At 41.4% G+C, this 13,050-nt stretch overlaps 2 protein-coding genes across 2 annotated transcripts in view; both read left to right on the plus strand.

Moving 5' to 3' along the window:
• Positions 1-1,889: 1,889 nt before the first annotated feature.
• On the plus strand, positions 1,890-3,917 carry LOC117755139 (C-X-C chemokine receptor type 4-like). The gene is made up of 2 exons (XM_034574687.1): positions 1,890-1,980; positions 2,267-3,917. Exons 1-2 carry the CDS (start codon positions 1,975-1,977, stop codon positions 3,386-3,388), a joined length of 1,128 nt encoding a protein of 375 aa, XP_034430578.1. The 5' UTR covers positions 1,890-1,974; the 3' UTR covers positions 3,389-3,917.
• A 3,662-nt stretch (positions 3,918-7,579) lies between these two features.
• The window catches only part of dars1 (aspartyl-tRNA synthetase 1), a 29,688-nt gene continuing 24,217 nt past the window's right edge, over positions 7,580-13,050 (plus strand). The window contains exons 1-2 of the mRNA XM_034573765.1: positions 7,580-7,732; positions 10,706-10,808. Of these exons, the coding sequence (XP_034429656.1) occupies positions 7,710-7,732; positions 10,706-10,808 (126 nt within the window). The 5' untranslated portion in view covers positions 7,580-7,709. The remainder of the gene's footprint in view (positions 7,733-10,705; positions 10,809-13,050) is intronic.

A 13,050-nucleotide genomic window follows, 5' to 3' on the forward strand; every position in this document is an offset into this window, starting at 1 on the left:
TCTGTCCACTATCGTCATTCTGAAGAAACAGAAAGTGAATAATGTATATTTTTCTCAAGAAAATACAGTTTCCCTCACAACAGGGGATTTCAGCCTCACCAGATGTGTTACACAGAAAATTTGAAAAACAAAAGACTTCCTGGTTTTCTTTTCCCTTTCTGATTTCTCAGTAACAATCATATGCAGCTAGTCTGCACTGGCTTCATACTCTGTGCCAGCCAGTGTTTTATACGCAGGAAATCACCTTTCAGCCACAACATGTATATCTGTGGTTTTCACAAGTGGTGATGTTTATGAGACTGTAAAGTGTAATGTAGCTGTAACAGAGCGGTTAATGTTGCTAAATCTTACCTTAACCAACCTCTGACATCGTAAGAATAGCAAGTTGTGAAATGCTGCTCGTGCTTGAATGTTTTTTTCGAATATTACAAGCTGAATAGGGAAAAGAAAAAAAAGCTTATTATCATAACTCCTAATGCAAAATAGAGACACTAATTTTTTCCTTAGAAAATGTGCTGACGTCCTGCTGCTCGGCTCTCGTGCAGCTTCAGGGAGATGACATCAGTCGAATCAATGATGCGGCTTGACTCGCTGAATCCATCACTTCTCTCATATATCAAAGACATGAACGTGCACGCCACATGGAGGATATTCAGTTTCATGCCACCGCCAGCTCCGTCTGTGAGGAGGGTGGCTGAGTTTCGTGTGGCCTGGGCCCTGTCATCGCCGCCCTAACTGAAATCAGAGACTTAAACATCCTACTTGCAGACCGTTTTGATAGAAATCCCACATTATAGGGCGTGTGGCTCTTTTCAAATACACCGGGGGGAGGTCATTTGGAGCGCAGACATAACGGCACTTGAGAAGTGACAGGGTGTGTGTAAAGGTGAGGACAGATCCGGACCCCAGCTGATGAAAACTGTCATAAGACACAGTTATAAAGTGATTTGTAGAGAGGAAGACGAGACCAGGAGGAGACTAATCTTAATGTCATTCCTTTGCCCCGTGCACTCTGAGGAGGGAAGTGGAGAATGAGAGACGGCTGAGTTATAAACCAGAGAAGTGTGTAATCCAAAGATTGCTCTAATTTTCCAGTACCTCCTCCTGGAGGGACGTCTGAGGACTTAACATAGTATCTGTTACTTTACATCAGTGACTGTATAGAAACTTTGCAGCGTGTTTTTTAAGCTGTGGAAACACAATGAAGGTCTTCAGTTAGAAACAATATTACCAAACTGACGTCTACCTCCATAATAAAAAGAAGTTCCTGCAGGAATTTAACTGTTATCTCTGCATACAGTTTACTTACATACACATTGCATGCACAAATAAAGGCACAGGAAGAAGAACAATATCTTACTTCCTGCCCCTATATAGATAACATAACATAAATACAGCCATCCTTTTTTTTTAAACTTCCTTTCTTTTCACAAATCACCCTTACAAATAAATAAAAGCTTAATGAATAGCTATTATCACAACATAAACAAAGAAGTTTATAGTGTTTCATTATTTTCTCTTTAAACTTTGTAAAATGAAGTAATCTGAATCATATTTGAGAAATCCACTGTTCCACGTGTTGAAATACACGTCTGCTTTATTGTAGAGCATAGATAATGATTCTTGAACTTCCTCCTCTGATCTTCGTCAGTTGATGTTAATGTAATTATTAACTAATTTACCAAAGTGGCCGAATAATTATACGAAACGTCACTTTTCTTTCTTCCTTTTTTTTTTGACAGAAACAAACTTTACCCCAGAGACGCCCTCACCTCAGACAGACAGCAGGTTTTATAGTCAGGCCGTTTTTGGAAACTAGCGCAACCCAATGCTCCTCCTCACGGGGGCGGGGTCAGGAGACCGGGGGGGTATTTATTGTGTTGCTGTCTCTCGGTGAAGAGAACAAACTGACCGTCTTGCTGCAGAGAACACACACACGCACGCACACGTAACGTTTCACGCAGAGTGGTAATCATGCAGGTGAGTTGTTGCTTTTTTAACATGCAGCACTAATGTGTGTTTCTGCTTCAGGCTGTTTAATGGTAATTGCTGCAGTTTATCATCTGTCACCCGTGTTTACTAAAGTTTAATTCACCATATCCTCACTTATTGTGTTTTTCTATTGTAATAATACTTTTAATGATAAAGTTTGCAGTAGGGAGAAAAGTCAAAGTCAAACTTTCTCTTGCCAGAAATAAGTGATTAGATTTAGAATTTTTTCCCAGATATTCCGTTTTCTAACTTTGTTTCCTTCTTCTTCTTCCAGTTCGACATTTCATACGAGATGGACAACGGCACTGACAACATCTCGGAGGAGTCCGGAGATTATGACCTGTTTCTCCAGGAGCCATGTGGGAGCTTGTTGAGCAGCAACTTCAACAAGATCTTCCTCCCCACCGTTTATGGAATAATCTTCATCCTGGGCGTCATTGGTAATGGATTAGTCGTTGTGGTGATGGGCTACCAGAAAAAGGTCAAAACCATGACGGACAAGTACCGGCTCCATCTCTCTGTGGCCGACCTCCTCTTCGTGCTCACGCTGCCCTTCTGGGCCGTGGACGCAGCCAAAACCTGGTATTTTGGAAGTTTCCTGTGTGTTTCTGTGCACATGATCTACACAGTCAACCTGTACAGCAGCGTGCTGATCCTGGCGTTCATCAGCTTTGACAGATACTTGGCAGTGGTGCGGGCCACTAACAGCCAAGCCATGAGGAAGCTGCTTGCGAACAGAGTGATCTACTTGGGAGTGTGGCTTCCTGCGGCCATCCTGACTGTGCCCGACATGGTGTTTGCCCGGCTGCAGGAGACGGGGTCTTCAAACTACCACTTCACAGATGAGAGCATGGAGACTGGAGAATCCAGGACTATCTGCCAGCGTATCTACCCACAGGAAAGCAACAATATATGGGCTGCCGCGTTCCGCTTCGAGCAGATCCTGGTGGGCTTCCTACTGCCCGGCCTGGTCATCCTCATCTGCTACTGCATCATCATCGCCAAGCTGTCGCAAGGTGCCAAGGCCCAGGCTCTGAAGAGGAGGGCGCTCAAGACCACGGTCATCCTCATCGTGTGTTTCTTCTCCTGCTGGCTCCCGTACTGCATTGGCATCTTCTTGGACGCGCTCATGACTCTGAACGTGATCGTTCCCTCCTGTGAGCTGCAACAAGCGGTGGAGATGTGGATTTCTATCACAGAGGCGCTGGCCTATTTCCACTGCTGCCTGAACCCCATCCTCTACGCCTTCCTGGGAGTAAAGTTTAAGAAATCCGCCAGGAGCGCTCTGACCGTGAGCAGCAGATCAAGTCAGAAAACGACTCTTATGACTAAAAAGCGAGGTCCGATTTCATCTGTGTCGACCGAGTCTGAGTCTTCAAGTGTTTTGTCAAGTTAACAAACCGTCAGGATTGGAGTATGTGACTTAATTTTCTCAGGAGAAAAAATAATTAAGCTTTAGTTTCAAAGAACTTACTACATTTTGTAAATAGATTTTTTTTTTATACAGTTTGATTTGTTTGCTTTGTTTCCTGCCATTTTGTGTCTTGTGAGGGTTTTCTATTGTAATGTAAGTTTTATGCTCCTTAGAGCAGATTGTATCTCAAGACGATGCCTCAATTCATCTCAGTCAGCTTAAAAATCCTGGTCCATTTTCTCAGTTCTCATCTTTACGACCAGTGTCACTGTACCAGGCATACGATGCCCATTTCTTCTTCTTCTTCAGGGATTGGTAGCTGCTTTTGAAAACCTGTACATAGTTTGTAGCATTTGTGTGTTCGCACTTACGTTGTGTGATTTTCTGAAAGCTATTATTTATTGCTGTCACTCACACTGGAAGTTTTGTAAAATATAGAAAGTGCATGCTGTGTTTTTTTACCTTGTTTTTTTATGTAAAGAATAAAAAACAGTTTCAGTGCTTCTCATAATGACAGTGTGGTGTGTGTCTTCACCTAAAACCAGCTCCTCCTCCCCTCAGGGGCCGGGGATGGGGGATGAGGTGTGTGCCTGTGTGTGTGTGTGTGTGTGTGTGTGTGTGTGTGTGTGTGTGTGTGTGTGTGTGTGTGTGTGTGTGTGTTTGGGGTGGGGGTTGGGGGTGGGGGTGAGTGGCTCTTAACACAAATGTCTCCACCTGATCTGGCTGTAAAGCAGAGGGAGGACTGAGCAGGCAGGCCCTGTAATTGCAAGAACATCTGTGCACTTTTACATCTTAAGCAGCTATTGCACAAAAGCTAAACTCCTTAGTTATAATTAGCACCCACAGGCCTGCTTAACAAAGAAAATAGCATGTTAAGTTCTCCTTTGACTTGTCTCCCGTTTCTTTTCAGTTTGCAAGAAATAAAGCCCCCATTATTTACGACAAATAAGTTTAATGCTCATTCTCTTTCCGGAGTGGGTCAACAGGTCAGCTCGGCTATTCCCCATCTCACAAAACAGAAATAGTCCTTTTAAGACTCACAGATGATATATTCTGAGAACGCAAATAGACAAAGTCGAGGATTCATGCAATATATCACTGGTGATAAATCAGTTGGAATGATGTAGTGACAACGTAAGACATAAAAATTACAAGTTTGAACACACTCGTGTCAGTGTCTCCGGGGATTCCTCTCACAAGATAGTAATTAGAGTTCAAGTTGGAGACCTAAAGGAAGCTGGCAACAATAGACGTCAGGGAGAATGGAGTCGTCAAACGGCCGCAGTGCAGCGTGGCGTTGGCCTCTATTCAAGACTCCAGCGGAGATTTCCATTTCTTTACATGCTAAAAGGGTCTGTGAAGTGCCCCCATCAAGCCACAAGGTTAATGGTCGTGTTTGGTCGTCCCGGCCCTCTCACAGTGAGACAAGCTGAAAAACAAGAGGTGCTTTTTTCAGTTGGAAATGTTCCAGATGATTCGGGATTAGCATATGAGCTGTGCTGCCTCAGCAGGGAGACGTGTGCAGGGGAGATTTTCGTGATTAACACTTCACTGGGCTCAAATGAATCCTTTCAACAGGAGGCCTTGATGGTGGACTGGGTCAATATCAACCGCCACACACACAGAACTGTGGTTCATGTGCACACTGTAGGGATACACAGTAAACTGATAATATGTGTCAAATATTAGGTATTGTGCCTCGAAACTGGTTAAAACCTGAGGGAGTACACAAAGAAATAAGCGATAAGATGAGACTTTAATAATCCTGAAGGAAATTCTTGTACCACCTTGCTCCAAGATTACAGTAACAACAAAAGAATGCAGTGAATAAAACAGTATTGAGTGAAATTAAAAATAAAAGGTGTATTGTAGGTGAAATATAAATAAAAAGTGAAAATTAAAAGTGTATACAGATTAGGGCCAATGCCTGATGAAAATAAGTATGTTAAATAAGACAGTAAACTACTACTAAACAAAAGTGGCAGTAAGTATAAATGATATTGTAAGTAGTGATGATAATGGGTGTAATGATAAAGTGAGTATAATGATATTGGGATTAAGTCATTTGCAACATTACACATAATGAAAAACAGTAATATTACGAATATTGCACATGAATAGTAATATTGTGCATTATGTTCGCGTTTGTTTTAAATAGGTCAGAGCTCAGATGTGTTTTTTCCATTTTTTATTTGTTTCATTCATTTGATTATGTGCTCGAATATGTATGTTTGACCTTTTTCTAAACTCTAACCAACTACATCATCATCATCATCATCATCATCATCATCATCATCATCATCATCATCATCATCATCATCATCATAAAATATACATATGGGGGACACACTTCCCATAATTGTCCAGGATCCATATGAGTGCACTCCTATAAAACCCCTTGGGAATTCAAGTGGGTCCTGTGCCATTCATAATTTAAGCTTTTGTTCTCTTAAGTGTGATGAGGAAGAAACAACATACTGCTCAACAGCCACACATCTCTAACACTGCCAAAGTGTTAATTGTAGATGCACTAAGCCTGTCTGAGAAGATGATCCTGAAGCCATCATCTCTTGTGAAACACAACAACACAATTTCCCTGTGCAATACTGCAAATGAACAGATCTGTGACAGTTTATATATCCGTTTAAACAAACTCACGTGTGTAAGTTGCAGTACATACTGTAGTGGTGAGGGATTTCTTGTTTGCTTTGCTGGGTCAAAGGCCAAAGCTGTTGAAGTAGACAGGAAATAGTTCCCACTGGTGATTCATTACCAGCATCTTGGAGACCATTGTCCAGCTCATTTGGGTTTTTCTGCAGAGATGTGTTTAGATTATGAGTGACAGTATTAGTACCCATAAGTGCAGTGACCATTTTAAAGAGGCTTTTTGCAAACTGAGGATGAAAGGAATACAAATACATGGGGGTTCCTTTTGGGCACTGACCCACTCCACTAATGGCTGCATTGTTTTGGCTGGAGAAGTGAGCAGCAGGAAGGCTGTTTCCTGCGTCAGGAGCTCCTGTGGCCAACAGCCTGAGAAAAGCTTTGATGACACCCCCACTGCATTCAATCCAGCAGCGCTTGCTGTGCATGGCCGTTCCTGCAAAAGGTCACTGGATACCTGGATGTCCTGACTGCCCCCGGTCACAGGCGTGAAAGTAATTTCATGGAGATCTGGTCACATTTAGTGCTCATGTGGATGTGTGAAAAATGTGTTAAACAGGCCACACGTGGCGGTAACATGTTGTGTTGCTGTTTATCAGGTGTGCCGAGGAGGTTGTGTTTTCATCTGTATGTTTAGCAGGATTACACAAACGAGATTGGACATTTTCTAAATTTTCTCCAATTTCTTCTCTCTAATGATTGGTGGAGTGATATTTATGAGTGTATTTGATGTGGTGCAAATCCAAAAGAAAATCTGGATCTAGTGAATTTAAATGTGGTTTCATTAGGGGACAGTTGAGCCTTGGCGGAGGGATGTGCTTTACTGAGTGACATTCTAGTTTACGTCATGTATTTCAAAATGTATTTTTCTTCATATCGTATTCATGCCTTGATATTGTCACATGTATAACTATAATTTGCACGTCTCTTTTTACTTTGTACATAGTGACACACAAACTACTCGCTATACACTGCCACTGGGTGCAGGCAAATCAGCTCCAATTATTGTCTATTATTTCCATTTATTATGAATAGTTTAACATTTATTTATCCAGGTCACATCCAGTCTGAATATATAGTTTGGAAATAGATCCACATTGTTTAGAAAACTCACTTGTCAAAGTAGCCTAGAAATATGTTTAATTCTGATAAATGTACTTTAGTGATTTACTACAACCATTGACTGTATGATTACGTTAACATTGTGAGTCATTTACTACAACATGTTTACATTGTGAGTCTTAGACTATTACATGTTTACACTGTGAGTCATTTACTACAACATGTTTACATTGTGAGTCATTTACTACAACATGTACAACAGCATGTTTACCCTTTGTAGATGTGTTATAAGATACTATGTTGTGTAATTTATTGTGATCATTATGTGCATTAAAACGTTTAAGTTATGTAAATACATCCAAGGTAACGGCCTGGCAAACTAGCTTAGGCGGAACCACAGTTTAGTCATTCGTTTCTAGCCGGAACCTAAAGCTTCCGGTATTAGGTGCTCCCTCTAAACCGGTCCTTCCTTCCTGCTGCCGTCCATGCAGTGAACAGCTGATGTTGGAGTCTCTTTCTCTCTCTGTCAGAAAGTCGTGAAGTATTTCCTCGTCACTCTTTGAGACCGTAGCTCGACATGACTAAAGACGAAGTCCAGGGGTAAGAACCACGTGTCACAACTCACGTCTCACTCAACGCTTTTGAAACAACCACTGTTAGCACTGTTAGCAGCTAGCTAGCGTTGCATTGACATGCCGCAGATTGCATCATCTGACAGCTTCAGCAAAGAAACCAGTGCTGTTTACCCACTGGAGCACAAACGTCTGAACTACAATCAGTATAACAAATAAACACAAGAAGGGCCCGAGCAATGTTGTTCAACCTGCGTCACATTAATCTGCAGGTAAAACGGCCAAATCACTTTGATAAAAGTTTGCAAGTTTGTGTTTGCGTGATCCAGACGCGAGTTGATCCAATGTTTTACAAGTCTATTGAGTTTCCTGGTGAATTCAGCATATGAATAATATGAATATGGTTTAAAAAGGAACAAAGTGTCAACGTTTATAATGAACATGGTGTCTGAACACATGCAGCATTGAAATCTGAATCCTTTACAATCACACAACATTACAATAACAACGTATTCTTCCACACTAAAGGTAATTTACTTGCACTATTAAATGTATATATGTTTGTAATGGGAGTGTGCACATCCCAACTTGTCACTTCATGCTTGTCCACATTCCACTGAAGGCCTCCTGCAGTTTCCCCTCTGGTCATGGACCACTTTGCTTTTTAGTTAAAGTTAAAGTCAAGACAAAGGAAGGAGTGTTTGGGCTTTCAGATAAATAACTTAAATTTATTGTTCCGATTGCACCGAGTGAGACAGACAGTGCACAGCCCTGCAGTAAATGTCAGCTTACTTAACATGTTTTGAGAATAGCAGATGTATAGAGACTGCACGACCTGGTGAGACGAAGGCACAGGAAGAAGCAACACGCTTGTCTAGACCTACCCCTATTCTACTTAATCATCAAAACAAATAATAACAATTCAGCAAGTTTTAAACTGGAGTGAAGGTTGTGGTTTAACACTTGATGAACAACAACACATTTTACAAATGTCTAGTAAAGCATTAAAACCACAGATGTAGTGTGTCCTCACCATGGTTGTGCTATGTATCAGCATTATATCGACATCAATTCTGTCATATTGCTATTGATTAAAAAGATATTGCCATTATTATCCAATTTGTATATCGCTTTTGATGTAACTGCAATTTATTAAAAGGTTTTTTTTTTTATATTTGTGCCGGCACATTTAGTTTCAGTTTGGTTGTGACATATTGTACTTTTGATTAATGACCCTGCGAGGACTGATAACATTCAGTTTAATCTCCTCTCCCCTGATATGTGTCATGGCTTGGACTGTAATACACCTGTTGGGCATGTGTCACCATGACATCTGGTACCAGAGCTAACTGACTGGTGGCAGTTGCCAACTGGATTAGGTTGATTATGGTTAACCGCACAACATAAAATAATGTCTCCGACAGCCTTGGGTTAATTAGCTTTGTAATTTAATAGTGAGGCACAACGTTTGTTTGTGTATTGATACGAACCGCAGGACTGTGTTTTTTTTTAACAGTTGCTCCCCACACACAGACTGACTTCTTGCCTGAGGGGAACAAAGTTTGTAGACTCAGTTGAACAGAATCAACTGGCTGTTGGATCATAAATAATGTAAATTACTCAAATAATAACTAGATTTAAATGATCTACCTCACGTCCTTGTTTCAATGTGGTTCAGCCTCATAGCAGTACAACATGAGTGCACTGGGTTATTCATTTTTACGTTAGTTCATTTGTTTGCTCCATCGATGCAGAAGCTTACTTCACACCTTTTCTCCTCAGAATTGAAATGTCTCATTTGAATTTTTAATATCTTGTTTTAATGATCTAAGAAAAACACTGGCTGTTGGGACGGTGGTGTGTAGGGGAAGTAAAAAAAACTGTTTTTTGTCTGTTGGGACTAGAGTTTCTTGTTTAGACTTTATTGCTATTCATAGTTGGCCTTTGGTGCTTGTTATTTCCTGCAACCAAATAGGAGCAGCTCCGATATTGCTCTTTGGCTTCCTTCAGGTCGACACACCTGGTCTTTGGAAAAAAACCAAGCAGCCGCCATTCATTCTTTCCCCTGCAACCGCAGCACACTTTTGTAGGAGTTAGTGCAAGTCTGATTCTGTGGTGTGCAATTTTAGTTCCGACAGTTTATTATATCAAGTCTGTGACCCATTGGTTTATTGCTGCTTTATCTTTTTACAGCCTTTTAGTCTTTGACCTAAAGTAAAGGCTGATCACTTTCCCAGGAAGCGGCTAATAAATCCTGTAATGTTGCTGATGGAGACCTGAATCACTTGCACTTGTATTTTTTTTTATTTTCAGTTTCAAAGCCAGTATTTCTAATTTATTAAACATTTAATGCTTCTAACGCAAAAATACGCGTAGAGTCATACGCGTAGAGTTCACGGACAAAGATTGAAATTGACCGGACATTTTCTGGAGCTTTACACTGCTGTCCTGTACGTTGTATTGTGAACTAATTGTTACATCTTGATAAGAGTGTTGTGTTGTGTTGACTTAGTCTACTGTCCTTTTCCCGCGACAGAACAAACTTTACTTTCTAGGCAAATGTCAGTTGCTTATCAGGTCTGACATTGTGTTGTGCTGTGCGGGATCTTAACAAATACAGACACCTTTACTTTCAGATAAGACTAAATGCTATCATATTTACATAATCTGTATTCTTTAGACTTTAGAAAAGTGGATTAAAAAAAGTGTAGGTGAGACCACTGTCTTCTTAAAGCATCACTGTTTATTTAGCCTGTCTCACACTCTTTGCTTTTAGCTGCTTTCCAAACTCCTGTCCCTCCATTCACAAAGGCTACAGCTGTTTTGTCGTGTGAGAAAAAAACAATGGGTTAAAGGTAGCGCGCAGACATAAAAGCTGGAGGTGGCCGTGGCTCAGAATTCATTTTCCCAGGCGGTCAACAACTTCCTCGTGGGGCGCAGAAAAAACGAGGAGGTGGAAGTGGACTTAAATGTTTATGTTTTATGTCTCTTCCTGTTTCAGGGCGACGGAGGAGGAGCAGCAGGCTCAGTCAAAGAAAGGCCAGAAGAAACAGCAGAAGGAAGCGGAGAAAGCTGCAAAGAAGGCTGAGAAACAGGCCAAGCTGGTCAGTGTTGTGTTTTTGTTTCCCCCTTTTTTTTGGTTTGTTTCCTAACATCCGTTGCCCCCCTCTTACAGCTGGTAAGGCTGCGACGTGCCGGCTTGCTGGGTATCGCGGGTCAAGGAGGGTAGATTAGCCGGCAGGGGGGCAAGAGAACCCATTGTTTAAGTATTCCTGTCATTTTGGCTTTGTTTAGTTCTACCCAAAACAAAGTGCTATTTTCTTCTACACTAAGCACACAACATGTTGGGCCCCTCGTTAATGAGCAGTTGCAACCATTTTACACAGTAAAGGTCAGACTTACTAATACAGTGAACATATCTGAAGTGACGGCGCAGCAAACATGGCCATTTCACTGCGCCGCACATTTGCATCATGGTTGCGGATAGTTATGACATTTTAAAAAATGTTATCGGCACTTACAAAACTTTTTTCTGTGCAATGCCAAATGTCAAAGTCTTCTCATGCTGTTACAAGCGCTCTTTCTTTCCCCACATTTCAACTCTATAGCTGTTTCAAACATGACCTGCGGGTACAGTCAGGAGAAGTAGATACAGACTTTACCCACAGTTTGCTTTTCACACATGCACAACGCAGCGGGAGGTTCTCTGCAACAAATCCTCCACATTATTCAGGTGAGAGGTGGAGCAGCCGGGAGCAGCAAACACCGGCGTCGGCTCTTATCACCTCTCTTGACATCTTCGTCGATGTCTTCTGCGTGAGTTGTCACCACTTTTTAACCCTACATATTTGTTTTAGTTTTTTCATTTTTGCGTCTGTCGAGCTTTAGAAGCGTCAACCCCCCACTCGCTCGTGGTGAATCCAGCGGGGGATCCCCTGCGGCGTACACACCTTGAATTCACCTGACTTTCTACAGACTTTATACTAGGAGATCAGGCATTCCGCAGATAATCCGGAGCCTCTCACTCTGATTTTGCTTTCACACATGCACCTCCTCCGGAGAAAATACGGAGGATCTGCAGAGTTCGATGCCTAAGAATCACTGTAATCATTCATAAACATGTGTAATTCAACATGATGGCTGAGACATTCAGACATTTCTTTATTTAGACATGGGAATACTCTGATTAGGTTGTCATAGAAATTACCTTAACCTAACGCATACATGGAACAAACATGGATTGTGCTGTAGGGTTACTGATGTACTCAGATACACACTTGACAAACAGGCTGAGCTGCTGTGATGATCAGCTTCAATGCTGCTTTTCCTGTCTCGTCCTGTCTCTCACACTAAACAATCATTTGGTTCTGCAGTTGCGTAAAGTTTGCTGTTAATGAGACATTACATCAGCCCTTGTTCTATGAGCTGCTCTCCTGAAACCTTATTTAAACTGTACACATTTCTTACATACATTTGTTTGTCAGTGTACTGTTGCCAAATGACATCCATACAAAAAGTGCAGAAAATATACTTGTATAAAAACATTCTCAAACTTTGCTGACATTACACACATCTGATGCATTTGGGTACGTTCAGACCTGAACTTAGTGCTGACCATTTGTGTTTGTGTCACTCGGGACAAAATATTATAGTGTACGTCAGGTAGAATTTTTTTATTTAACCTCAAAGCAAGATTTTCAATATTCTAATCAGGAAATATGTGTCATCCAGCCTCAGTTTGACTTATCCAAGACTGATCTGACACCTCATCTGTTTGTCTGTCATGCATCAAGTGGCTTTTAAGGGTGAAAGCATCATGTTTTCCTCTCCTCGAGCCGGATATACCCTTCAGCATGCTTCATGGAAGAAGCAGGTGTTGTCACTGTTTAATACACTTGCTACGTTGTCTGTATTAGTGTAGTGAAGCGTTACCTCGAGGAAAACCTGAAAGCTGAGTTGGAATATTTATTAAGTCAGTGTTAACCGTGTTATTTTGTGTTGTGCTAACACTTGTCACGCTCCGGTGCCGGCCAGTTGCTTCGTGGCTTGAGCGTGTCCATATTCACTTGATCGTAAGATGCAATATCATCCATCATGTGACTGTATCATCATATCAAGGTTGGGTGATTCCAATTCACTCCACCGCCACCAGCCATTTCAGACTGCAATATCAATTTGCATAGAAAATGGAACTGTAACTTTGCCAAGACTCGATCTCATCGCACTGTGGGAGTCATTTGCCGGCGCAGAGATAAAAAATATCTGTCCACTTACGCTCTTTCTATTATAAAGCAATAGCTCCTGCTGCCATTGCTCATTGTGGGTGATGTGTTAGAGTAATGCGTA

The sequence above is a fragment of the Hippoglossus hippoglossus genome, chromosome 21 (genome assembly GCF_009819705.1).
Source record: "Hippoglossus hippoglossus isolate fHipHip1 chromosome 21, fHipHip1.pri, whole genome shotgun sequence".
NCBI classification, from domain to species: Eukaryota; Metazoa; Chordata; class Actinopteri; order Pleuronectiformes; family Pleuronectidae; genus Hippoglossus; species Hippoglossus hippoglossus.